General features: G+C 40.2%; 2 protein-coding genes across 5 annotated transcripts; both read right to left on the bottom strand.

Annotated features, from left to right (window-relative positions):
• Positions 1–1548: 1548 nt before the first annotated feature.
• Positions 1549–10097, bottom strand: LOC135482549 (uncharacterized). Of its 2 annotated transcripts, none has more exons than XM_064762675.1 (6): positions 9831–10097; positions 8944–9065; positions 8536–8759; positions 3757–3832; positions 2938–3406; positions 1549–2556 (listed from the first exon to the last, which is right to left on the bottom strand). In XM_064762675.1, exons 3-6 carry the CDS (start codon positions 8707–8709, stop codon positions 2343–2345), a joined length of 933 nt encoding a protein of 310 aa, XP_064618745.1. In that variant the 5' UTR covers positions 8710–8759; positions 8944–9065; positions 9831–10097; the 3' UTR covers positions 1549–2342. The 2 variants fall into 2 exon arrangements, with proteins under 2 accessions (XP_064618745.1, XP_064618746.1); XM_064762676.1 differs by lacking the exon at positions 9831–10097 and adding an exon at positions 9762–9787.
• A 118-nt stretch (positions 10098–10215) lies between these two features.
• Positions 10216–26325, bottom strand: LOC135482548 (lamin Dm0-like). 3 transcript variants are annotated; one of them, XM_064762672.1, is made up of 12 exons: positions 25827–26325; positions 22326–22458; positions 21830–21979; positions 21548–21718; positions 20110–20235; positions 19380–19600; positions 18700–18922; positions 18430–18534; positions 17989–18105; positions 17593–17670; positions 16944–16985; positions 10216–15381 (listed from the first exon to the last, which is right to left on the bottom strand). In XM_064762672.1, the coding sequence occupies exons 1-12, from the start codon at positions 26198–26200 to the stop codon at positions 15343–15345; spliced, it is 1779 nt and encodes a 592-aa protein (XP_064618742.1). In that variant the 5' UTR covers positions 26201–26325; the 3' UTR covers positions 10216–15342. The 3 variants fall into 3 exon arrangements, with proteins under 3 accessions (XP_064618742.1, XP_064618743.1, XP_064618744.1); XM_064762673.1 differs by lacking the exon at positions 16944–16985 and having other exon boundaries at positions 17563–17670; XM_064762674.1 differs by lacking the exon at positions 16944–16985.
• Between the last annotated feature and the right edge of the window lie 86 nt (positions 26326–26411).

The raw sequence follows: 26411 nt of genomic DNA, 5'->3' as shown, positions 1-26411 counted from the left end.
CTGCATTTTGGTCACCTTAAAAAGATGCTCCACTCCTGTGTTGTTGGTTATGCATTGCGTGTTTTATTTTAAACTGCATATACTTTGAAGTTTGGCCGAATACCTCTGCATTGAGACCTGATTAATCAAGTGGTCGGTAGCCCAGAATGTTAGTTGTACTCCGGTGGCATGGCTTGGACAATGTCGCAACCCGAGATGGACGTCCATCAAGCTGATAGATCAGTTTTAGGGTTGTGCTTTTATCCCAGCCAAGAGACCCTTGTCCTGGTCGGTATAGAAGAACAGAATGCATGTTGCCTACCATACAAAAGAAGCTGCGTATGCTGTGCCATTCCAACTCCATGCATAAGAGCCCAGGTATATATATGCCTACACACCATTGCTGGCCCCTGGACATTGTTCTAGATCAGGTTGGCGTATCTCAAACCCATGGACATACTAAACGAGGAGTCCCCTTGTTTACCCATGCTGTGTAGAACACTGATCTCACCAGCATCTTGGCAAAGGAGGCACATAAAGTCCCCTTACCCAATTTCAGTTGTACCAGTCATGAAAAAAGACACTATGCCCAAACGATTAATATGGACAGGGAGTCTTAATATAGACAACCCCGAAACCGGTGCCATGCCCTCCAGCTGGTGTTGTGTAGGTTGTGACATTGTCCTTTGGGAAGTGTTCTAGATCAGGTTGGCGTATCTCAAACCCATGGACATACTAAACGAGGAGTCCCCTTGTTTACCCATGCTGTGTAGAACACTGATCTCACCAGCATCTTGGCAAAGGAGGCACATAAAGTCCCCTTACCCAATTTCAGTTGTACCAGTCATGAAAAAAGACACTATGCCCAAACGATTAATATGGACAGGGAGTCTTAATATAGACAACCCCGAAACCGGTGCCATGCCCTCCAGCTGGTGTTGTGTAGGTTGTGACATTGTCCTTTGGGAAGTGAGGTCTTCCCTACCACAGCAGAATCATACTTCCAGCGGTATTCTGCATCACTCAATACAGCATTTCTTGACAGACAGTATAGTAGAGACCACCAGTCCAGATGGGGTTAATATTGCCACAGAAGTTAAATACTCTCCCAAACGATGAAAATACCTTTAAAAAAATATTCCCACGGTCTCAGCCAAACAGGCTGCAAGGGTTAATAAACAACCTTGTACCCAGGATCAAAAAATGAAAATTGCAGGTATAATGTATGAAGAAATTTTAAACTTTTTCCTAGGAACAAGGTTTCCATTAACCCTCTCATCCCGTTTGGCTCTGACCGTGGGAATATTTTATTTTTGCAAAACTTCTGCCTTATGAAATGGATATACCTTTTTTCTCAAAATTAACCCCCTCAGTGTGAAATAGTTGCCTATCAATTGTACTTTAAAAGTACGTTCATTTTTCACATCCTTGGAAGCACAGAAGCAGTCCAAAGTCACCCATGGGGGATAAATAATTGTATGACGTATTCTCCTACTGACAGCATGCAGCTGCGCTTTTATTGGTTGGTGCTCTCGTGGGCTGGGGTGGGAAAAAATTGGACACTCGAGCTCAAATCAAAACATCTTTTTAATTCAACATGTGTATGTTCTGTGCTTTCAATCTGTACATTAATAGGAAAATAACAGCACAACTCATGTATATCATTTACCATTGATATCAGCATACCGTGTTGATTGTCTCAATAATAATATCGACTATAATGATGCCTTGCTTCATCAGCACTCTCAGTATTGAGTATAATGAATTAATTACCTGACGTCATTTTCCCCATCTTGACAACCAATGTTTTTGTATCTTATCAAGATTTAGATATACCCTAGCTAAACTTAAAGGGACTATCAGACCATGAGTTTAAGGATGCATTCTTCCATAATAGGAGGCAGTCGATAATCACCCTAAACACAGTCTCCCAATGGCGGGGGACGAGGCCGGTTCACAACGTCCAGAGTGTACGCCACGCCAGAACCAAGTCCCCTGCAAAATTCATAATGGAATACAGTAGACTATCAAGGCAGTCCATTGTCATCATAAACCTAGTCTTCCTATAGGGAGGAACGAGGGCGGAGTGTGAGATTAGTCAAGATGGCCTACTCCTGTGCATGGATTTGTTCCACAAAATTCGTCGCACGACAATTCAGATATATTATTACAGTGAAACCTCCCTTAGTAGACACCTCTTCACTCAGGATACCCTCTCCAAGGACACTAATTGTGGACCCAAAATGATCATTTGCATTCATTTTGTCCTCTAATCAGCCACCTCTCAATTAAGGACAGCACACTTGTCAGTCCTAGGGTGAACATTGTACTAGAAAGGTTCTACGGTACTGGTTATTCAGCGTTCAGATCCAACCAGTCTTCATCTTAGAGCCGTTTGTTTTCCATGCTATTTTCTCGGACTCCCATTTAGGATGAACGAAGAAGTGCTTCTTCATGTCTTTTTCAGCTGCCGGCGAGAGCTGTCCGACTGGCGGTAACACTTTGTCCGTCAGCTGCGCTGGATCGTCTGCCAACTTTATTGACCACGTGTACGTGGGGCGGGAGAGAATCGGTCGTCTGCAAGGGAGACAAGAGGGGAACAGGTTAAAAGCTTTTTCCATTTATCAACAACGTCAGAAGTTATAAGTCCACTTCACTTCCAAACTTTGAGGAACGATTTGATTCACACATTGATATTGAAGCCTTTTTTCTCAAATATCATAATATGTCATGATGTATAATGTTATTATTCAAATCAAGCTGCTGGTCTCAACAAACCTCCTGTTACACACACTTAAATAATTTAGATCCATGCTTCTGGCTATAATATTTCTAATATAGGGGCCTCATGCATTACCCCGTCCAATCCGCGGAGTCCGTCATTGACATAGACCATTTCAATCAGGTCCATAAGACAAGCTCTTTGGATTTGACAGAATAATGGATGTGGCAACTTACCTCAGAGCGTCCTCTTCCAACTGTGGAGACGGAGCAGACTTCGCCAAAGGTTTCTGATCGTTCATTTTGCTAACGCTTGGCTTTCTCAACAAGGTCTGTGATCGTCTTGTGTTTGGATTGGATGAACGAGGACTCCCAGCAGGGGGCGGTGCCGGCACTGAAAAAGGGGCGCCACCCTCAATGACCTTGCCGACCTCCGTCAATGACCTCGAAAGTTTCGGTAATGATTTACTTGATAATGAATCGTCCCATTTCATGTTTTCGGAAACGCCTTTGCTACAGTTCGTTTCACGTTTTGGGACAGTTTTCATAGATTCAAACTTCCTTTGTTCGACTGATTCCAGGGAACCAGTAACAGAGATGCTGGATTGTCTTGTAGAGCGTGATAGGCTGACGTCTCTAGCATCTCGCCTGTCTTTTTCCGCTGCCCTTTGTCGACCCCTCCACCAACGTCGGATGTCATCAGTATCTGAAAATAAAAATCATCAATAATGTCAGCCATATCAGGAGATTAGGCCGGGGGCTGAGATGCTCCTCACTGCGAAGCATAAAGCCGATGGACCCTAAGTTGGTGATGAGGACTTTCATCTTAACTCCGCAGCTGAGTATGAAGCCATAGGACCTCTAGTTTTTCCAGGCATTGCCTTTAGGCCCGGGATGATATGGTATGTTACTGAATGTCAGCAATAACTACGAGCCAGTGAGCTTGACACTCTATTGTATGGTGATTATTCATAATAGTTTTAACTCCATGAAGGAAGAGAAATATGTGACTTTATAATGAAAGTTGCCAGTAAAGTTTGCGTGCTTAATACTTACGCTGCCTTCTCTGTACGAGCTCTCTTCTTGTTGGTGTCTCGTCGTACGCCGGAATATTCAGGTACGGATTGCCGCTCTGCAAAATCAAGTTTATTGTAATGAGTTAAAGTAAGAGTGCGAGTGATAGAAAACAGACTGGTGAGCACAGGTAGAATCTCAGACATTTTTGGATGGAATAACATCTGGTATCGGTATCTAAAACATGGACTCCTCTACAGCGGTAGAGTACTCTGGTCCTTCCTCTACCGGGCGACAAGATGAGACTGGTCCACTGCCACCAGAGTGTAAACAAAGTGGATTGGACTGACTTTAGACAGACAACCGTAGATGAAAACAGCAGCAAAAAGCAGACGATCGAGAAGAAAGTCTCTAGAGTGGTTTGGCAGAGATTGGCCGACCTACCACATCATACATAACTTGAATCGATATTGAAAAACGCCCCATATCAGTTTGTATGCCGGTTTAACAATGAGTTTTGACACAACTTTGTCACTACCATACACAAAACGTTTTCCCGTAGTCAAAGAAATATCAGGATGGTAGCCCGAGGGTGGCTATATATGCAAATAGCAAACATACAGATGGCGGTGATATCTTCAAATAATATTGGAACATCTTCTTAGGAAACACAAATTAAGTGGAGTGGTTCTGAAAGTTGCCCTCTGGCTTTCGATGGTTGGGAATGTCGGTGAACCTTTAATTACCTGATCATCATCTGGGTAATCCCAACAGAGACAATCGCCCACCGTGTCCGTTGTCTTTCGATTCCTGTTGACAATCTTCCGCATTTCTTCAATTTCCCCGACCTCTTCTGGTGCCACTTTGATAGTCACACCTTTAGCACTGACCAACCTTTCTTCAGTGCTTTTTGACTTGGACGTGTCTTGGGAGAGGACATCATCTGAACTCCTTTGAGCTTCTTGGACCTGTTCAAGAACGCTGTCAAATTGTTTGCTATCGTCTGATGGTACAGTAGTTGAATCCCCCTGGCCTATCTTACTCGTCCTTGAAGGAGATTCAAGGCCACTTCGCTTTCCAAACAATGTTGCTTTTGATATCTCGATGACTTCCTTGATATTTTCCCGTTTTCCCAATAGCTTCTGAGGTGTTTCGCTGCGCTTCGCCACCCCGTCTGTCCCTGGCGACAATTTGGCGCGCGACAGAGTTTGTCTGCCTTCGGAAACAACTTCGTCTTCCTTTTTTCTCAAACCAGAATCTTTTTCAACATTCGTGTCTTTCACATTGGCGGCAACGCTCTCCACCTTCTTTCTCAATCCGGATTCTTTCTCAACACCCACACTTTTAACATTTGTCGCTTCCTTTTCAATCTTCTCCGCTTTTTTTCTGCCCAGTTTTAGTTTCAACTCTTCATTCTTGCGCTTTTCGGAGACCATGATTCGTTCAATGTTGCGTAATATTTCCTTTGATGTCTTCGCTGGCTTGGGATCTGCTTTGTTTTCATTCTCACCCTTTTCGACATCCTTCTGCTCCATTCCTTCACCAGACGTCTGATTCTCTTTGTTTTTCAAATGTGCATCTCTGGACTCCCTCAACTTCAAAATGACTGCCTTGTGGTCATCTGATACATTACTCCCAAGAGAACTCGAACGCGATGACGGATGGATTGTCTTCATACTCAGGAGCGAGATCGAAGATGAATTTGATTGCCTGCTGTCACTTTCACGTTCATTCCCTGCACTGACAATAAGAATATCCGCCTTTTCCTGTAGTTGCTGAGAAAGTTGCTTCCTAACTCTTGGTCTGCTGATACTTCGCTTCTGCATTTCCAGTTTCGATGCTTGAATGGGTGTCTTGGCACTCTTTCGAGAACTGCGTTCTATTGTATCACTCAGTTTGTCTCCTTCATTCCTTTCTTTTCGCCATTCAGAAAAATGTGATCCAGCTCCAGATTTAATTATTTCCGAGTGGACAGATCGCTTATCCAAATCTTTGTCGTTCTTCTTCACAAAGGCCTCTCTTCCACCTTTGACTACTGTGTTCCTCTCTAAAAGCTTGGTTATCCTCTCCGCCGGACTGTCAAAAGCAATGCTGTCTTGAAACTTGCTCCTCGAGCTTGAACTGCGATTTGTGCTGGCGTCGCTGAGAGATGTACTTGACCCACTTCCAAGTGGCGAAGAAGAAATCTCAGCCTCTTCGTGTGAAGCGGTATTTGCTTCATTCTCTGCTGGCTCGGTGATCCGTACTCTCTTTCGGCCAAGAGCACTTTTCGGGCGTTCAATGCTCCTTGCCCTCCCTGGAACGCTTAACAATATTCCGTCTGTACGCTGACTGGAGACACTCTCCCTGTTGCCACACCTTGGTGGTCGTGAGACACTTGATCGACTCTCCGTCGTCTCATCCACAGATGTCGTCCTTGAGCTTCGGCTATTCTCTTCGCTTTCCTGGGTAGTTGTCATCTGCGTGTCTTCGCTATTTCCTTTTCCATCACCACTAGTAAGTCGTGACACTTGACTACTTCTACTGTTGTCCCTTTCTCCTCCACTCTCTGTACCTGTCCCATGGCTACCCCTGCTTCCACCAGTGGCAATATCAGACAAAGGACTGCCCCTCATTGCGCTTCCCATCGGCTGCCTGCTCCTACTCCTACTCCTATCCCTATTGTCATCACCATCTCCACGTAGTCTACTTCTTGGCCGAGGAGATTGTCTACTTCTGGATTCTCTTCCACTTGACTCTCTTCTTTCCCCCGCTTTGGGATTAATCGACACATCACCAGACGACACTTCACCACATCTGCTTGATGAACGTTGTCGCCTCTCTGTTTTCTTTTTTGGTTCGAAGCTTTTCTCATTACCATCTCCACGACTTGGTCTCTCATTTGACTCACTCCGTCTCTGAAGAGCACTCAGACGATACCCTCCGATTTGATCATCTGCGTTTCTTCCAGTCGGTGGTTTTGCATCTTCCATTCTGAATAACCGCACCACCTTGGAATCCGCATTGGTGCTCAATTCCACAGCGGTTGCCATTTGCTATATCACCGTGTAGTTCTACTCCAAGTTGATTTCAATATAATTACAAGTTTTTAAGAGGAATTGCGACCATTGTTTATATTGACAAAAGTCAAGAACACATTGATTGGTGTCGACCGTACGTCACATCAAATAACCCATTCTGGGAGGCACAGAATGTTGCAACACCAGGGAGGCTATGAACATCGTCTATTTTCTGTTTGAAAACCTCCATTCCTTTGTCAATCGAAGATAGAAGATCCTTCTTCTAATCCAATTTTATTCACAGCCTTTAATGTCGAATTCGTAGCAACAGACCGATGATGTTAGTCGTGTTCAGTGTCTTGCTTAGAAAAGTATGTCCTTTGACCGAAACTGCTTGATCAAGAGTAATCTCTCCTGTATGGGTTACTAACAGCTGAATATTGGAAACTTTACCAACCGAAGTATTATAATATTATCAACATTTAATATTTAGAGAAAACAACCTAGAGGCCTTAGAAAACGGCATTGAACATTAATGGGAAAAGAATAAACAACTGCTTGTTGTGGCTTATCAAAGGCATTCGCTGGAAAATATTACTTTCCAATATTCAATAATGTTAAAGGTGCAGTATTTCCCATAAAGATAAACATCTACCGACATTTTTCCAGTGTAGTAGGCCTATAATCTAACTGAATGATGACTAGTGCAACGTCTTGCTTTCATCATCATGATTTTCTAATTGGAATGCGCCTACTGATCTCAGTTAGATGTGACCAAAATTTGATAAGTTTATGATTGATATCATGGGTCATCCTGAACCCTGAACCGTGAGGTCCTGTACTCCCTTTAAATGTAGCAGGGTATTATCTTGTTAAGATGGGGTTATTCAAATCAAAAGTCAATAATCTTCTTTTTTGTCACCGGGAAATTTCTAGTGAACGACTGAACACCTTTAACAGTTGAAATGATAGTGAGCCTTATCCTTTATGATACTAGAAATAAACCTCACAAAACAGTTTTTAAATATTGATTATTGACACGTCTCATTTGCAAGACAACAATGGTGACCTATGTATGTCTAAGCTCTGAGATTTTGTAACTAAACCGTTTAAATACATATAATGCCTGTGTTTGAAGAACAGAAAGAAGCCATGCAAATTTTAATAGGTTTCTTACGTAGGAAAGAGGGGACTGAACAATATTGCATGACCTTTGTGGGGGTTTTTTTGCGTTAAAAAGTACATACAGTATTTACATGTATACTATATTCTTGTCAAACTCGTGGACCCTAATATATTTGTAGGCCTATCTAAGTTACTAGTAGGTAAATGACCCAACTTTAGAGGCAAGGTTCATGGCTTACTTAGACCTTTGCCAGACTTCATCACTCAAACTTATATCGGTTGTGGCATTCCTGATAATGGAATAAATTATTCAACCACATCAAACAAACTTAGCGGAACATCGCACAAGTTCTTTAGCTGAGCTGTGGGACGCATACTGTGGTCTGGAATTGTTTTTAAAAGGAATTATTGAAGAGGTTGTTGTATCGAAGTTTTTAGGCAATAGTTGCTAATCCAATGTGACTTGCCAACAAAATATTTGATGTGGTTCGTTGATAGTCGCCGGAAAAATAGATGGCAACACCTCCTTGTGACCACGAAGACAGTGAGCATTTGCCCAATTCAATCAATCATTTCACAGGAACTGCAACCCTCAGAGGGATGGGCTGAAGAACAACTTTCAATCTGCATGGACTGAAAGTTTACTTGGACCATCTTGGGTAGGACAGCTGGCTTCCTTCATCAGAGTGACACTTACCAAGAAATTGGTCAGGCTGACATCAGGTGACAAGCGTTTATGAGAGCTTCCCAGGACTGTTACCACTCTTTCTCTGCTATCTTTTTCTCGCGTCCGAATCTCAACGGAGGGCCAATTGCTTGTTGCGGTGTAAGGCGAACATTCGGAGATGGGCGGGAGTTTCACGGATGCCATGATCACACAGTCCTTGATTGTTTTTTTACGTCTTATATCATAATTTGTCTCTGAAAAACGAAATAAAAGAATTACATGTAAACTCATTTTAATTGTTTCGACTCTTGATCTTGGCACACAACGTGAGCACGTCCTCATTAATTGTTGCGACGTCTGGACGGCAGGATAAACATTAAAAGAACTTGTACGCAGGAAGCATTAAAGAGTCAGTATCCAAACTGCATCAAGTCTCACCTTTTCATCTTGCGCTCCGTTGAGCGACAGTGAACTAGCATCATCATCCGCCTCTGGTGGGGCCAGTCCACATTGTAAGATATCTCTCTGACAAAGATGAGTCACAACCAGCAGTCAGTGATCTATAGAAGACGGAGAGACCAAAATGAATGTTATGATATAATTTGTTAGTCACAGCAAGGATTCAGTGAACTTTGGGAGGCGGAGAGACACTCTGCATAAGTGATCCAAAAAAGTGTGTCTCCAGTTTGTCAGAAATCCAATCACACTGCAAGATGACTTGTTTGTAACAAAGATCACATACAAATACACCAACTTCGAATTTGTAAACAGACCAAAGTTATCCAAAAAGCCATAACGTTAATAAAGGAGAGGCACCAAGCGTTTACCCCACTTTAGTATTGACACATCGTGGTCCGGTCGTCTTCCCACAAGATTTGTGGCTCCGAGATCAATTCAGTGTCACTTGTCTAATGTCCTTTGAAGGGAATAGAGGCATGCTCCTCATTAGGCCTACACACCCGAACCAATACCAGTCAATCAGATAACCCATTAGCCCCAAGCAGACCGGCAGGAGACACAGGCCCTTTCACACTAAAGTAAACTTTCCACAGCTGTGCAATAATGTTGATACTGGTATTGAAAAGGAAATCAGTGCATTTCCGAGCTGATAATCCCTTGCTCGGACCGCTATCCCACCAGGACCTATTGTTATGCATTTATGTTTCTAGAAGATTGATTAGTCTTAGCATTTTGGCTTTCAAATATTACCGTTAAGCCACCTTAATCATTCTAGTAATTAAGAATAAACAAACTACTTGGAACTCTTGCCAAGTTTTTAGGGTCGATTACTGAACACCTTCGACCAAGCTCGGGCAAAGGATTACCAATGTGAAAGGAAAGTCAGTTCTCCTATGGTTTTAGTCCAGGTCCTAATTGCCGGTTGCATCTATGGTCACAGGAGAACTAACATTGAGAAGGACACACTTCCAGAGGATCTGGCAGGAGAGAAAGAAAGAGAAGCAATTAGGCTCAAATATAGATATCAATAAATACTGGACAATAGAAACCGAATCAAGTTTTAGCTTTGGACCACAAATAGCATCTCCAGGTGTCAGATGGAATCAAACATAGATACTGGAATATGGACAGAATCTTGGCTACATGAGAGATGATCAAAGACCAAGACACTGAATCACAGACAACTGACTTGCTTGCTAAATTACAGACTTTCCTTCAACAAATTCATATACATGTAACACATAACAACAATTCTGTTCCAAATTGCTCCTTTATTATACAAAATATGACTGGGTATAATGCTTATGGATTTTATACGACATTTAGCAATTTTGGATACATTTCTCTTCAAAAAGGAAAATTAAGCTGGGTGACTACACCTTATGGCAGCTATCCTTCAAGAATTGGTGATGAACAGGCGGACACACAAATACCCTTAATATCCCAACCTTCAAAGATTTTTAATACAATCAACGATCAATCATAAGCTTGGCTTAAAAACACAATTTTTTATTCTTTTTTACCCGTAACTCAAGCTTTACTTTATCCTATTTTTCACCCCCAATTCTTTCGGACGAGAAGGAAAGTTTCATACAAGTACTATGCTAATTAGTCTGTTGATGCCGACTGCCATCACATGGCAGACTATCATAATTAGCAGTTTATTGGTGGCAGTATACATCTCCCTATACCTGCAGGTCGGCTTTGAGTCGCACTGTCTAACTGACTGGACATTCTATTAATGAACCCCATCAGTTGATCTCAGTGCACAAAGCAATGCTTACATAATCAAGCAGCATCTATTTTTATACTGAACTTTGGGGAGAACAAGGTGTTATACTATCCTTAAGCTTGTGAACGATAAGGTAGTATGGGGTGATAGGCCATTTGACTACTGCCGCCAATAAACTTCTGGTATAACCTACATTACAAATTCTTTATCAACTAAACTCTACCTCACGAGATCGTACCACCATCATTTATTATCTCGACCCATTTGGAGTTGACACTCGCAAACTGATCTGCTGTTTTCATTCTCATTTCAATGTGGGAATCAGAATTTTGTGAAATGTTACCCTTGAGATTCCAAGATGCATGGCAATCTGCCCTCATGTTTTGTTGATAGCTCCACAAAATAGTTATCAACAGTGAGCCTTCTCACCTCTCTAACTCTGCATTTTACATATTTTCTCTATTTGGTTAACATCTAGAACTCAAAATGTAGAAAAAAATATTGCGTGAATAAAATAGAATGATCACATGTGACCATTAATTTGTTATGAATCCTTTGCATAAACAAGCAATACAAGCATTTTGGTTTTTATATAGGACTGAGGTTCTGGAAATATCACAAATTACAAAGTGCTCTTCATTCCAAAATTCAGTTTCTTTCGTTGCCGATTGATCAACATCCATTTCTCACAGGCCAATTCACTCAATTTTCTATTAAAATGCAGCAAATTTTGAATAATTGCCCACTAGTTCCTCGTGATTTAAAAGGTCTGATTTGTAATTAGTGAGATTTGCAGAACCGACATGTAGCTAATGTTTAACCTTTCAAGGACTTGAAGCAACTTCACCAAAATATATTTTAACTATTAAATCTACTTCTTCCTTTAAAGAATAACCTACTTTTTTCAATTGCCCATACCCATTCAGCCTTTCTCTGTTACATGCTAGAAAGCTATTGGAAAGCTCTATTAATTCTCTCTCTACTTTACTCACACTGGTAGTCCTCAAAAGATTAAACAACAAAATATTCCAGGTCGGATGATTACATCAAAACATATCAAAGGTAGGATTTTTTAAGGGTCTACACCTTTTTCCTGCAGTGAATTTCAGATAATAAGACCTAGATGCACATTCAAGTCAGGAGCAGGAACAGACAAATACTTGAGGAGTTCTAATGCCAAAACCACTAAATCCACTAGAAGCCTTTTCGAGTAAATGCTATTTTCTACTGTGATGCTAAGATTTTTGCAGAAAAAGAGTATCTTCTTGCATGACTTACCATGTGATTTTACAGGTTTTGCATTGAAACAGTTTGGTATTCAGATGTAGGATACGGTCAGCTGTGATTTACAACAATCATCTCAATTTTCATCTCAAATGGATTTTAGTTAATAGGGCTTTGAAAGTGCTATTCTAAAATACTGAATTGAGAAACAAGTAACAACAGTGCTGTGTTGCTATGGCAGTTAATCGGACCCGACTTTTCAAAATACTGATGAATAATTCAGTGCAACAAAGTCTGTGGACAGCTACAAGTATTCAGAGCACCTGCATACATTGATCTGTCAAGTATCTCAACAACAAAGACTTGATTAATGCATGATCTTTTCATGAAACAGCATTCAGCAATCATGCAACATTTTAAATTTACTGCCGACCCCCTTTTTTGCAAAGATGATTTGTCGAAAGTGTTATTGGATGAAAAACTGCAGATTCACGGCTTTGACAACCAAATAAACCGAAAATTGTCTGGCTTGCAAAAATGAGGCTTACAGTACTTCAGCGCAACCCCTTCATATTTTTCTCAGAATGACTTTAATTAGCTTCGTGTGTACATAAGGTCAATGAAAAATTGAAAGAAAGTCCCAAAATGATAAGGGACGAGATATTCAAATCAAGATAGAATCATTTTGGTCCAACTTTCAAATCTGTCTGATTTTTCAGTCATGTCAGTAAGATTTGGTGGTTAGTTGGCACCCTTAGCCAACAACTAACTGTTAAAACATTCTGAGGTAGATTCCTGCCATAGATTGTCACAAGAATTTGCCACATTAACATACAATATCAAGTGAACAGCAATAACTATCATGAAAGTCAGATGGTAAGTGAACATTGTTGATTAGGCATGATTAATCTAAGCAAGTAACAAGCACCTTAATGTTACATGTGCGATGAAGAATTTGATTTTAAATCCTTTATCTGGCGATTTATTCCAGAAATACTCAACACTACATAATAACTCTGATGAAATATAACAATGAAACTTCTCATTCTCCTGATTACTGAAGTCGATGTGAATAAGAGTAACAATCAAGGGGAATAACCATCAAACAGGGGTTCAACTGTACAGTCTTAGGTACCTAGTTGGGTTATTAACATGAATCTAGGAAAATATCTCCACCTATCAAACGTTTTTCATACGTCTTAAATTCCACAGGTCAAAACTGCAGATTCATATTTGAGTTCGTAACAGAAATGTTGATTAGACAGTTGTTCATGATCATAATATTCTCAACTGTTTCAGTATTAAAACCTTCCTTGTATTATGTAACTTCAAAACTCTGAACAATATCACAACATTACTTCACACATCACTTCAAGGTGGACATCTGATTGATTACAAGGTTACTGAGAGCAAAAATACTAGTTGTGATTGAATTATGGTAACCACAGCTAACACATACATTAGTAGATTTGTTTTATCTGTTCCCCATCATATGTTGCCAAATACGTCTTTTTAAATTGGACCAATTGGCTGAACAAAATGGATTGGGAGTCTGATGGCTAGAAGTGACTGATCACAGTAATTTCTCTGTAAGAAAGGGAAATGGCCTAAGAGACAGGATTCACCAATGCAGAAGTAAACAAAATTCTCTTAAAAACATGCATTGTGGAGAACACTCTACATCTTAACAACTTTAACCTGCTGTCCCAGAGTTTTATATCACTGACAGCATACTCCCATCAACATAAAGAAGAAGTGCATGTGTTGTTGGTCAGGGCAGTCACAAGATCGATGTCCCAAAGAAGTTTGATATTCAAGCATTAGGAGCACCATCTAGAAAGCCAAGTCCCTTTGCAGGATGGAAAGAGCCTGTTTGATCACAATTCAACCAACATCCAACAGAAAACAAGTCTGCTGGTTCAGAAATCTCAGTATATATCAAGTTGAAAGACACAACAAAGGTTTCTATACTAACAAATCCTACTGACTACGTTTGATTTAAACAACAAACCTAGAAATCATGTCAAAATCGTCTTCGTTTAGTATATATAATATGCAGCATTAAGCGCATTAAAACAATGTCAGATTCAACAACAGTTTTACAAGTTATATCATCTCATTTGACATGATATGCACAGGGCAGTGACGACTGTTCTTATCATTGAGTAAGCATCGGTTTTGGATCCTTATACCAAACTGGAGTAAACAATTGCCATTAAACGATACAAGTGACCTTAAGCTGTAAATTGGAGTCCACACTCGGATGAATGAAGAGTATGATATTCATTCACCACAGGTAGATCCCGTTGGCATGGAATGCCCTGGACCAACACAAGGATGAAACGTCTCATATCCTTGCATTAAATAATGGTTCTCACGAGATCAGAGGTAGCATATTTATTAAGCATGGCAGTCATGCTGGACTCGTTTTAACAAATTCTACAACAAAACGCTATGGACTTCAGCAGAATCTTTTCGTTGGACAATTGTCTCAAAACAGACACCTACTTCACCAAAAAGATTTCCAACACTACTTGTCAAGTCCATAACCCCTTGTTGATTCGCCCAAGGAGACAACAGTTCGAGGCAAGGAATGTTCATACCATTCGCAATTCTGGCAAATTCTCCAACGTTTTATTCAAATATGGCACTACTACAATAGCCTTACAGCTAATACTGTACAGACAACTGCTCAAGTTGATCCCAAATAAGTAGCAGCACATAACAAAGGCAATGGGTTCTACGTGAATATTTTATATAGCTTGATTAGTGAGAATACAAAAAGTTACTCTAACATAAACATGGGTGTTCAAACAATTACTGACTGATCTGTAATAGCCTTTTTTGGAAAAAACAATCCTTGTTTGCCCAAAAGTCGAGGACTGAGCAATATCATCAGAGCAGTTCTTATCGATTTTTTTTATCAGCAACTGACAATAGAGACAATTGATTTCAGTTTTTGATAAGGTATAATCACAACTCTATCAGACAATGAATTGTCAGTGGCACCCATAATTAGTTAGAATATTGTGTCAAATAAGAAATAGACAAAACAAATTATCATGGCAGAAAAAAAGACATTATTGCAATGAAATACAACATACTGGCTTAACTATTCTGATGCCATCATGCAGTTCATAAACGTCAAATAAATCTACTCATCAATTGTAAACTGGCTGAAGTCAGCTGACAGCATTCTGGCACATTATTCGTACAAGACATATCTTGCCATAACATTTTTCAATCAGGACTGAAATCAAAGATTGGGTAATGATACATATGTTGAGATTCAAATATGGGACCAACGTAAACAGCTCTTCATGGCAGGCTAGAATGCATTCTCATCAGGTCTGTGATGCACTGTGCTGGTTCCCGCATGGTGGTCGGTTCAGTGGATCCAAACCTCGGCTACCGCATATGGCTTACATGATAGCACACTTGTCCCTCTGCTGTGGATCGCCCTGCAAGATAAAAGGTAAAGCGATGTTACAAAATGGGACAATCAATATCTTCTGCATATGAATTATTTCCTTCTCAGGCTCAGTCTGGATTTATTGTAATGTAGCATTGAGTACAGAGCCTTGTTTTTTGCGGCAGCAGACTAGATTTTTTTTGCTGTCTGTACCAAAGATTTGAAGTGAAGAAACACACTACCAGAAACAATGGATAAGTCGCTCAAATATCCTGTTGCATTTGCAATTCCAAGCAGCAAAATTACAGACACATCAAAAGCTATTCCAAAATTTCACTGGGATCAAAATTTTGCAAAACAACAAGTATAAGACTTAACAGCCAAAATGAAACAAAAAGGGGATGCCAAGAAGCTCTGAACATCATGCAAGTGCCACAGTAGGACGAGTCAAAGGAGTTGAAACATACAGAAACACAATAGCGTCTGCAGAAAATGTAGACAGGAAACTAAAATTGCATGCAGGGCTCTTTTTCAGTGAAGGACCTGGGGAGGGTGGAGGGGGGAGTAGCTTTTGTCAATGACCTGGAGAAATTTTACATTTTAACTCGGCCAATGCAGCATTTGAGAAAGCTATACTTTTTAACAATTGCTGTGTTGTTTCCTATCCTTGTAGGTGAGAGATTATTAAAAGAAAGGCAATAGATGGCCATACATGTACTACACATGTAGAAATCAATCCTGCAAAAAAATATTTGAAAATTCACCAAAAAATAGGAAAACCATTTGATACACATGTTTAAACCAGTATAACAATAGGCAGAAATCTTAATTCTTATTACACTATTCAAAGTTACGTCTAATCTTATTATGGAGTGAATTCAGTTTTCTTTTAAAGTGCAACTGCTATGAATTGAGATTCAAGCAGGCCAGAAATTGCTTGGGGTCTCTTGCAACAGGATGTGAAAGATAATTATCTTTAGGCAACTTTTACAAAGCAAGCCAGTGCTTAGTCAAGGTGATAGTTAGCTAAAGAAATGTGACGAAGGTTAGATGGTTAAAAGGGATTTCTGTAACTGAACCAATACTGGGATTTGAACAACAAAATATATCCATGCACAAGTGACAGACAGAATCAGATCCAGGGTAGGAAATTCATGAATTTTGAATCAATTTTGGTGAGATTAGTTGCATTTTTTTTACCTGAGGCATGGTACTTTCTATGAATCCAGAACCACATCATACACTCATTCCCCCAAAATGGTTGAAATAAGCTGTTCTAGTTGGGGGAGATTGTCTGATATCAATTACAGTAGAGGTTGCTTACAGGCTTCACAAAGCCTTTCCTGAAACCTTTCAGTTCCTCAACAAGCCTAGGCAGACACCAGTCATACCCAATACTTTTTTGTTGGGGGTGTACATTTCAAAAGGCCAGGATTGTAAGTCGCCAAATGGGCTCAGTGAATTTCCCACTCTGAATATCACGGTTACCAGTTATACAACCAAGCAAGCCCAGGAGCTCCTACGAGCAAATAATCAGCTGCATGGAGGTCAAATGAAAACTGGCTAAAAGCTTCATCGACAAAGCTGTGCATGGAAAATGGTCATATTTACTTGGTGGTAGAAGTTGCTAGACCCAAAGCCAAACAATGGGCTCTGAAGAAACAAAAATATCACCAAATTACACTTATTTTCTCAAATTTCTGCAGATATCACGCAATTCTTTCTCCTCACATATTACGGCTTAAACCCACACTGTTTCATTCCTTATTTTTCTACATACTGATTTCACACAGTTCTTACCAATTAACCGATGTGGCCAAATTCATATATTTACCTCAAACCGCAGATCAAATCTCCAAAGATTTCACAAAAGGTTTCACATCTCAGTAATTATTAACAAAACACAATCATATTATCGGTTTTTAGCTTCACAATCTATAACACCTTGAAGTCAAATAAATTTGTGAATGAAATACAATCGTCTTATACATTCCTGGAAAGATGTGTATCAAATGGCCCTTAAAATGAAACACGCAGGTAGGACTAATATAAAAGATCTATTTTTTGAAAAAAATAGAAAAAATACCCAAAATAGGTGAAAAAAATAGGAAAGTGGACATTCTCAGGAGTACCCCAACGAAATGCTGGGTCATCTTTTCAAACCATGCAACATGATTTAAGTGACACGCAAGGATAGATTTATGAATTAATTAGTAGAGCTAAGCAGAACCTGTTGATGGAATAAATCTTCTCTGCCCACCTCGCTTCCAAATCCTGGTGACGGTCCTGCTTGAAATGTTCTCAACATGCTGCGTGTTAAATCGTTGCTGGCAATTTCCTGAAAAAAACATTTGGAATATATTTTAAGCCGACATTTAGATGCAAAACACCATCCATATCCATCGCTTTCTCCAATTTAGATTGCTCTCAAATCATTCACAACAGTCAGGCTATTTTCCACTTAGAATAGACTGTATTCCTCGATTGTGTTTATTTGGACTTTTGGAACAGCTCTTACTCAGCACCACAGCACAATTTGTTGTACACATGTCTGCATTCATGAATTGCGAATTGTCATCATCATAAGAGGAGTCCATGGTGTTACAAATGGTGGTATGATATGGTTTCAATCGAGAAAAATTTGCCGTCAACCTACCTCGCCTTCTTTGTTCAACAGCACAGTCTTCATGCTGTCGGCTAGAAACCACCTCTGGCCTTTCATAACAATATCAGACGGTGGACTGTGGGTACCGTCACCATCTGAACTCCAAATCTAAAATGAAAAACACCGAAATCAAAAAAATGCAAGACACCAATGCTGAAGGACACATTTCTATATCAGAGGGAGAAGCTCTTCACATTCTGTTCAACTAGAAAGTTTCTCATGACATAACACGTTACAGACAGTCCTGGATTTATCTAGCCCATCACTTTTTTGAAATCAAATATCAAGAGAGTCCCGTTCCACAAATGCAATATGCCAAAATGAAAATCCCAATACACCCAAGTTTTCTGAACAGTGTGGTATTCATACCAGCAATTGGAAGTGTAGCCTGGAAGCTGCCACAAATTCTTCAAAGTGTCGAATGTAACTTACTGTGCAACTTTGTTTTGGCTTGAGGGTGACACTCCTAGGAAGTTTGAATACTGTTTCCATTTCACCAGCTGTGTGCTGCACATGCCAGCCAGCCAAACCTTGGTCCTGCAAAAAAACATAGTCAGTTCAGTTTATGAGTAGCCACAATTTGAATTGAGAACAAGACACCAGAATCAACTGGAAGGATGCATATTTTGTAGCTATTTTACAATCATGAAACCCACACTGCTTAGTTTTAAAACACAATTCTATTCATTTATCACCACTTACCTTTTCAGATGTGTTTGTCAACTTGATAAATTTCCCATCCTCATTGGTGTCAGTTATTTCTATTGCACCTTTGGCCGATTTACTAACGGCGTACTTGCTGCTGTCTGTTGCATGTGTCGACAGACCTTCATATGACACACGCTTTCTCTTGCCACCTCTGGTTGGGGTTGCACGTACTGGTGTCCGTCTCATCGACGATTCAGATTGGGAGGAAAGATTCAACCTGAAACAAACGACAACAGCCCATTTGAAAAAAAACTCAAAGACAATGGTGGTGCCCGCCAAAAAACCTTTGATGCAGCCAACATCACCTTGATTTCCTCTTACTCAGCACCACAGCACAATTTGTTGTACACATGTGGACATTCATGAATTGCGAATAATCATCATCATAGGAGGAGTCTGATCTTACAAAAGTATGTTTTAGTTATAATGACCGAGTTCATCTGGGCGTGGGTATTTTGTATGATGTTTTAAATGACTCTGTGAGGTCTTAAGAGTAAGTATGTAAGAGCTGTACTTCATCAACTGACTCTATCATGCCTGAAGAAAGTTCTTTAAACAATTCTGTGTTCTTCAATGTGGCCACCACCAGGTGATGCTGTTTTAAACGCGTTGGCCTGAGGCGTTCAAAACAGGGAAGACACTGCGCTTCCAAGGTGCAACCCAATATTGCTCACCTCTCTTCTTCACCCTCAATGAGTTTCCTGTAAGCACTGATCTCCATATCAAGGGCGATCTTGATGTCCATGAGATCCGAGTACTCCCTCATCTGATCCTCGATACTCTGCCTCAACTCCTTGATCTCTTGGCGATACATATCCGTGGCCTTCTGATGGTCCTCTTGTTCATGATCCAGTTGGTTTTCCAACTCTTTCACACGCTTGCGCAGCATGTCATTCTGAAATGTTATGAAAATATTTGTGGTGACCATTTCTTTGCACATACATGTAACAGGAACAGCCTGACTGCTGATGCTATTATCTTTGCTTACAAACTTCCTTTCAAAACCTACTACTTTTCTAATAAACCCTTGCTTCCTAAACTATTACGAGCATGACTAACATGTAGGCCAGCGATTCCTCTCCCAAAATCTTCATACTCAGATTGTCAGTGAGAGAGGTGGACTTGGCACCAGACATGAACTCAATCAATTGGAACTCTACTAATTGAAGTCAACCAAACTTGCTTGAATTCGTTTTTTAAAAATCTCTTTTAATATGACAATACAACAATGAGACCAATAAAATGACATGATTGGATCTCCTCTTACTCAGCACCACAGCACAATTTGTTGTACACATGTCTGCATTCATGAATTGCGAATTGTCATCATCATAAGAGGAGACTGTAGCTGTTTTTGGATATTTGGAAACGCACTGCTGAATATAAAGTTTTAGTGATCCTTACCTCTGAGGTGAGTTGGGTGCACTGTTGTCCAAGTTCATCCAGTTTACGCCTGGAACTCTTCAGTTCTTCCTGAGCCGACGACGCTGCGGTGAGATTACGCTCGGCCATGACCCTCATCTCGGAAAGCTAAAAGCAAAATCATACAAATCATGCTACCTTTAAATTAACCATGATAGGATACCTCAGCATTGTAAGCTTTTAGGGAGAAAACACAAAGAGTGTTGGCCCCATTCGACAGGGTCTTTCTGCCCACTCTAACTAAAAGAATCTGATTAGGAACAAAATAACAATCAAATTGCAGACTTTCTTCTTCCTAGTTTGTTGTTTTTAATTCATTCACTGAAAGAAATACATCGTTTAGGGAAATGTTTTCATCTCCAGTTCATCTCTTTACGGCTGAAAGAATGATATTGATACCATAAAACAGGACTGTAGATCTACACACTTATTAGCCTGATCATAAAATGTCTTTAACAAGCAGCATGAAGCCCAAATGCATCACCCTTACTTGTTGTACAACTTACCTGACAAACACTACCTCTCATCTCCCCTATCATCCCCCTCCTCCCCTGAGAACCAGCCCTAGCATCTTGTGGGCTAAAATGATACTGCCTCTCAGGTGGGGAATGGAGCTGCTGCTGCGGTGGGGAATGGAGCTGTCCCAAGTAGGAATTATCACCATTTTGTTGAGAATCAGGAGATTGTGGAATTTGGGAATACATCTCGAAAACAACTTTAAAACTCCAGAAATCGAGGCTACAATCACTTTTCTATTCTCAATACTCAACACGTGTAACACAGTAATGTGATTTATCCCAGAACAGTGCCGGTATACACAGCAGTAATGTGTGTGCAGATGTACAGTGCCCGCCAGGACAGGGCTGTTATATAACAGAGCACACAATGGCAGCTTGGGATGATCTATTTATAGTTCAGGGAGGAAGCCCCGAGGGGGCAAACTGTGGAGTTTGAGCAGGTGTTTGGCAGAAGCCAGCTCTGAGTCGGAGGTGATAAGCAATTAGCCAACTTCTCAATCAATTTCGCCCTGTTTTTATCAGGCATCCTGAAATTAGGGCAAGAGGGCACCAAAACAAGGCAGGAAACAAGCTCTCTACCCTTTCAAAATGGTTGGTCTTAAACGAGAAGTGTTAGGGAATGTTACACAAACAGGATTACTATTATGTAAGCACCCCTAGGGAGATGCATGAACTATGAGAACTAACCTGGAAATTTAAAGTTGAACTGTCTGATTTTAGTTGCAGGTGGGGCAAAATCATTTTGTTCCTGGAGGAGTGGGATGGGGATAGGGGTGGATTGGGCATTTACAGTATTGGTCACCACCAATGGCAACTCCATCAATGATTCTTGCCCTGTAACTGACCTACTTAAAAGATTTTTTCAGTACATTTCACAGACTTTTCATAAAAATTTCCTTCACCTTTTTCTCAAACATGGTTTCCATTTCTTCACGGTATATCTTGGCCTGGAATTCGTGCTGCCCCCTCATCTCTTTGAGAGCCTCCGCCAGTCGGTTGTCATACTCATGCTGGTAGCGATCATCGACCTCAGTCATAGAGATTTCCGTACGCGACTTGGTCTCATTCAGTTGCTGCAAGACAGAAGACAATGACAATGAAATCAGCATCACTGAGTCTGGTCACAATTCAGCTAGATCGCTTTGCGGTGAAGGAAGTACTTGGCCCAGCCACCCACGACCTACCTGCTGATGAAGACTCTCATTGAACTTGAGTGTCTCATTGAGAGACTGTACCCTGTTTTCCAAGTCCACTCTCATCAGTGTCTCATTTTCCAGTTCTTTCTTCGACACTCCAAGCTGTTTATCCAATGTTGTGTTTTCTGCTCGGAGTTTCTGGAAAAACAGAAAGGTAGGATAGATAATCTTGGCTGTTGAAACTAATCGGGGACCATACAGCAGACACACGTTTTTAAAACAATTTTCCTTGGCTCACCTCCAAACCACAACTTTACAAGCACAATAATATGGTCGGTGCTCAGCTCATCATCCATTGCTTCTTTTTGGAATTTCCTGATAGGCCTTGAATAATAGGTCACTGGTGTGAAGCTTTTGGACCAAAATAATCAGACTCGGAGGCACCCATACCTGAGTGATTGACATGTCTGTCCTTTCTTGAACTCACATAGTCAAACTTCTTCGTCAAAATTCTGCAAAAGGATGGCGAAAGTTGTTTTTTTACCTTATTTTCATTTTCCAAATTCTGTCGTTTCTGGTTAGCATCAGCATACTTTGCCCTGAGATCAGCTAGTTCTGCCTCAGCAGTATTTAGCTTCTTCTCCAAGTTTGTAGCATCACGGTCACGTCTCGAGTATCTGTAAAATAAAACAAGATAAGAAATTAGACCAAGACTTTTCATATCATATGCCAGATACTGCAAATGTGATGAGAGCTCAGTTTGGATTTCAAAATGCTTTCACTTCAGACCTGAAAATAGGTTTATAGACTTTTGAATCGTGAAAAACAGTTTAGTTAAAATGCAATTATTTACTCAAAATTACTGATAGAATACTTCTTTATCAGTTGGTATGTCAAGAAATATTAGTTTATATACTTTTATCTTAAGAGCTCTTGTTAGAGTATTTTTAAACTAAATATTGTAACAAAAATTGATGGAATGAAACATACATTTTTAAAAGGGTAAGCCGGGCGCTGTGCAGTAAGCTGTTGGCTCCAGGGTAGTGTACACACAGATCATCATCAAGATTTATTCAAGACCACATCTTGCAACGATCATACATTCATGGCAACAAATTCCAGTAGATTTCTCTTTGTTCTAATATGTACTAAAACTATGCGGCGAAATGCTGATTACTTGTAATCATACAGTTTCATACATTATACCAGATGCTGTTTCATTTTGGCGGGAATATTTGGAGGTCAATACTGAATATTTTATGCACAAATTGGCTCATTCATTTTTCATTAGTAGGCCACACATTTATTCGTTACTGGTACAACAATATTGCAGCTATAGCAGTAAGCCACCCACTTAGAGTGTATTGGCCAATTAATTTAAATCTTATGCTTTGGTTTTTATGCAAAACATACCAAATTTTTAGAACATGTGAGAACATATTGTACATCTTACATGACTCACATCAATATTTTCATGATTTGTTAGTGTGCCAAAAAGTATCCTCTTCTGATTGACAGACAACCTTGTAGAGAAACACCTGAGATCTATGAAGCAGATCAAGGTTTTGAACTACATGTATATAGTATAAGCTCCGTCTTTAGTTCACAAGTGTGGAAGTGCCAGGTCAATTCATCTTTTGGTCACGGGTTGAACCCATGACCTCAAATGCCTCAAATCATGAATTGAATCATAAGAATTTTGTGTACATGACCTAGGACTGCTGACCCAGGCATAATCATGAATTCATCAATATTACAACATATAATAGTATCAGTTATTTCTCAGGAGTTTCCTGTCAAAGGGGCTTTATCAGTTCTGCATGTCCGACACATTTTACCATAAATATAAATGTGTACACATAATTACTGATACCATCTTGTACAATACAGCAAATCACAAACTGACTATCACTATCAGTATCAACTCAAAACCCAGGTATACTGTAGAGCACTTTTCACTCGGTCCTGATTGACCCAAAACAGAATTTTTTACTTAGAGATAGTTGGACTCCCAATGTACATAAAACCAGCATCATGATCTATTGTCACAGTTGGCCAAGATATTCGACCATGGCATAGCTGACAGCAGGTCATCTGCAACATTTTTTTTGCTGAGAATGACTATTGTATTCACATCCGCAACAAATACCTGCATGATAGAATTCAAATTACACGAAGTCGTTTGTGACTGTAATAAGGTGAAGAGCAAAACCTCAAATCAAGTGTAACTTATCTGTACTTCTGAAGACTAGACTATAAGAGATACAACTGCATGTTGGGACCTAAATAGGCTACCTCATAAACTTTATAAACTTTATTCCATTCACAGTGCTTGCCACTGACTGTAGTAGTATCAAATTTAGAATTTCAATATCAATTTGAACAAAGCGAAAGGATGTGTCCCACAGGGAGCCCCACATTCATAGACTCAAGTACAATAAAGTGTCATTACAATAAGAATAAGATGAATAACTTTGTGAATGGTGCCATAAATATTGTTCGGTCATTCAACATGAACTTGAACATCATCCTTTCTTCACCCTTTTTAGAAACTGTGCCACAGACAAAAGGGATGTTTTCTAACAACAAATAAAGTCAGAATGTAGAACACGCTTTCGAGTTTCCTGAATAGTAATAAAAAGAATATAAAATATATGGCCCTTTTAAGGAGCATAGGATTTGATAAAATTGTCCACTAACTGATCAAAGTATGTTTAGTCACGTTATGCAAGACAGAGCAATTATATTCTGAATTTCAATAATGAGAGTTATTTCCCTGACCCCCAAATCATAAACTCGATGCTTAAAGGCTAAGTAGAGTTCTCCCCATGACTTTGCTGACTGAACAAAAGGTATGGGACTGGGAGCCAAGGTCTGTTAGTGTAAGGAACCCCAGCTTTTGCATGTCAGCTAATAGATTCTGGCAAGAGAAATGGAGCTGGAGCAGCAGGCTAAAGTTATTACCCCTCATGAAAATGGCATCATTACTGACAGGATATTCCTGCCACAGTGCCATGAAGAAATTCTGGTTCATTCATGCTACTTAACACACATAACTGGGCAATTTTCTATTCAGTCATACTACTATTTCACAAATAACTGGAGACGTATCACAAAATTTGCTTTTCAACCAACACAACCCGCATGTGCTATGAAACTAGAATAATCTGCAAATAAATTGGGTGCCACTATCACTTTAGTCATGCTAGTCATCCAGTGAACAGAACAAAGTAAAGAGGTAAAGGCATCTCTATCAGGCTGGAAATCCATTGGCTGCAGAAGGACAAGCAGCATAAATTTTATGGAGTCAGGGGTCATATTTCATTGTCAAAAGGGCACAGCAAACGTTTTGCTGTGGATGACCTGTGAATTATGGACGCAGCAAGGCAATAATGACTATGAGAAGGAGTCAATACATTATTTATATGAGTGAAAAAGACTTGCTCAATTCTCGCTTGGTCTTATCAGTGGAAGACAACTTAAAGTGAGAGAGAAGTTCATTAGCGCCAACGGTGATAATACACACCAAGACATGCATGCAATGCACTGCAAGACGGAAACAGTGGCAATAATTATAACTTAGGACGTTATAATACAACACTTTGGCCCGAGGTGGTGACGGTACGTTTAGAGTATGGGAGACTGCTAAAATGTGGAAACTGCCAACTGGCAAAGCGAGGATGCAATCATTCCCGATTTAACATTTTAGCAGTCTCCCGAGTCCCATTGTCGTCTAGACTGTACCATCTCAAGTGTCGTATTCTAATGTCAGACGGCAGTCCACATGCTAACTGTCACCTTGTCTTCAGGACATTATGCATATTATTGCCACTTTTTATTGGGATATAACGTTATGACATAAATGGCGATGATTTTGACACCCAGGCACAATGCGCAGTGAACCGGAATGTCAGTCAGACGTGTAATGTCCCTAGCTAGCTGCAATAAAGTTGATTATTCATAACTTAGGCCAAACAGATTATAACTATAAATCATATCAAAGGTTCATGCAATAAAACATACGATAGAGTAAAATAATTCTTACTTGTCACGCAACTCGCTCAACTCAGTTTTGAGGGCTGAAAGCTCAATCTGCAACCTTGCTTTTTCCTTGCCCAAATCATCAAGAAGTTTACGTGCATCGTTCAGTTCTTGTTCGTATAATTTCTTCACATTGCTCACCTCACGCGTTGAGGTTTCTTCAAAAGACCTGACCTGCACACTAAGACGGCTATTTTCAAGCTCCAAAGACCGTACTTTGTCGATGTAATTAGCAAGTCTGTCGTTCAGACAGCCGAGCTCTTGCTTTTCCTGCAGCCTGCTGATCCGTGTCGGCGACGGCGAACGAGCCGACGAGGTAAAACTGGACGATTGCTGTGTAACAACCGTGGTCCCCCTACGTGAACTTTTTGTAGCCATGGCTACTAATTATAATAAAGATCCTTTCACCAAAATTGCAACTGCAGGGCCTGCAGAAATTTAGCTTTTTCCAGCAGACACAATCTGCACAATGCACACACGCTTCTTCACATTCAAACAAATATGGCCGCTTCCCGATGCCGGGTCGTGTCACGTGACTGGGGTCACTCCCGCTATCCTCTCGTCTGCGCCAACGCGGCAAAATATTTAA

The sequence above is a fragment of the Lineus longissimus genome, chromosome 2, assembly GCF_910592395.1.
Source record: "Lineus longissimus chromosome 2, tnLinLong1.2, whole genome shotgun sequence".
Classification (NCBI taxonomy): domain Eukaryota; kingdom Metazoa; phylum Nemertea; class Pilidiophora; order Heteronemertea; family Lineidae; genus Lineus; species Lineus longissimus.
The sequence above is the reverse complement of the archived record's forward strand: the minus strand, read 5'-3'. Positions and strand labels throughout refer to the sequence as shown.

Bases quoted from the DNA above. Each gene is read 5' to 3' on its own strand.
- LOC135482549 (XM_064762675.1), bottom strand. From the start codon at position 8,709: ATGGCATCCGTGAAACTCCCGCCCATCTCCGAATGTTCGCCTTACACC. The intron at 3,833-8,535 runs GTAAGTGTCACT...TTGATTTTGCAG, and splicing joins TCAGCCTGACCAATTTCTTG to AGCGGCAATCCGTACCTGAA. The intron at 3,407-3,756 runs GTAAGTATTAAG...TTTTATTTTCAG, and splicing joins GCTCGTACAGAGAAGGCAGC to ATACTGATGACATCCGACGT.
- LOC135482548 (XM_064762672.1), bottom strand. From the start codon at position 26,200: ATGGCTACAAAAAGTTCACGTAGGGGGACCACGGTTGTTACACAGCAA. The intron at 18,923-19,379 runs GTGAGCAATATT...CGTTTGTTTCAG, and splicing joins ATTGAGGGTGAAGAAGAGAG to GTTGAATCTTTCCTCCCAAT. The intron at 18,106-18,429 runs GTAAGTTACATT...TTTTCATTTTAG, and splicing joins AGCCAAAACAAAGTTGCACA to ATTTGGAGTTCAGATGGTGA.